General features: G+C 57.8%; 1 protein-coding gene across 1 annotated transcript in view; it reads left to right on the top strand.

Annotated features, from left to right (window-relative positions):
- Positions 1-376: 376 nt before the first annotated feature.
- The window catches only part of ETH_00040305 (uncharacterized protein), a gene marked incomplete at both ends in the record, with an annotated part of 2,158 nt that continues 1,885 nt past the window's right edge, over positions 377-649 (top strand). Inside the window, one exon of the mRNA XM_013375393.1 lies at positions 377-649. Coding sequence (XP_013230847.1) covers positions 377-649 — 273 coding nt within the window.

Below are 649 nucleotides of genomic sequence, written 5' to 3'. Positions count from 1 at the left end.
ATCGGCGGCGGTTCTTGCAGCAGCAGCAATAGCAGCAGCAGCAGCAACAGCAGCAGCAGCAGCAACAGCAGCAGCAGCAGCAATAATACTTCTTTGAAGTCTCAACTATGATTCCAATGCAGCTGCAGCAGCACGCTACGGGGACTCCCGACCGTAGCAGCTGCTGCAGCAGCAACTGCAGCAGCAGCACCGACTGCAGCAACAGCAGCAACTGCAGCGGTAGCTTTGCTGCTTTGAGCTTTCTCTCGTGGCAAAACAGGTGAGTCTCGACATTCAAACAGCCTCCAGTGGCTGCAGCAGCAGCAGAAGCAGCAGCAGCAGCAGCAGAATGTGTCTTGCTGACCCAGTACTTTGAGGATGTCTCCTCGTGCTGAAGAAGCAGCAGCAGCAGCAGAAGCAGCAGCAGCAGAAGGAGAAGCACCAGCTCCAGCAGTGAAAATGGAGCGGGAAGAAGAAACGCAGCTGCAGCAGCAAAGTGGGGAGAAGGAGGAGCAGCAGCCGCAGCCCCTGGAGCAGCAGCAGCTGCAGCAGCAGCAGCAGCACCTGCAGCAGCAACAGCAGCAGCACCTGCAGCAGCAACAGCAGCAGCACCTGCAGCAGCAACAGCAGCAGCAACAGCAGCTGCAACAGCAGCAGCTACAGCAACACC

This window comes from Eimeria tenella, genomic scaffold (genome assembly GCF_000499545.2).
Source record: "Eimeria tenella Houghton genomic scaffold, Eth_scaff2746, whole genome shotgun sequence".
Lineage (NCBI taxonomy): Eukaryota > Apicomplexa > Conoidasida > Eucoccidiorida > Eimeriidae > Eimeria > Eimeria tenella.
This window is presented reverse-complemented; position numbering and strand designations above follow the sequence as displayed.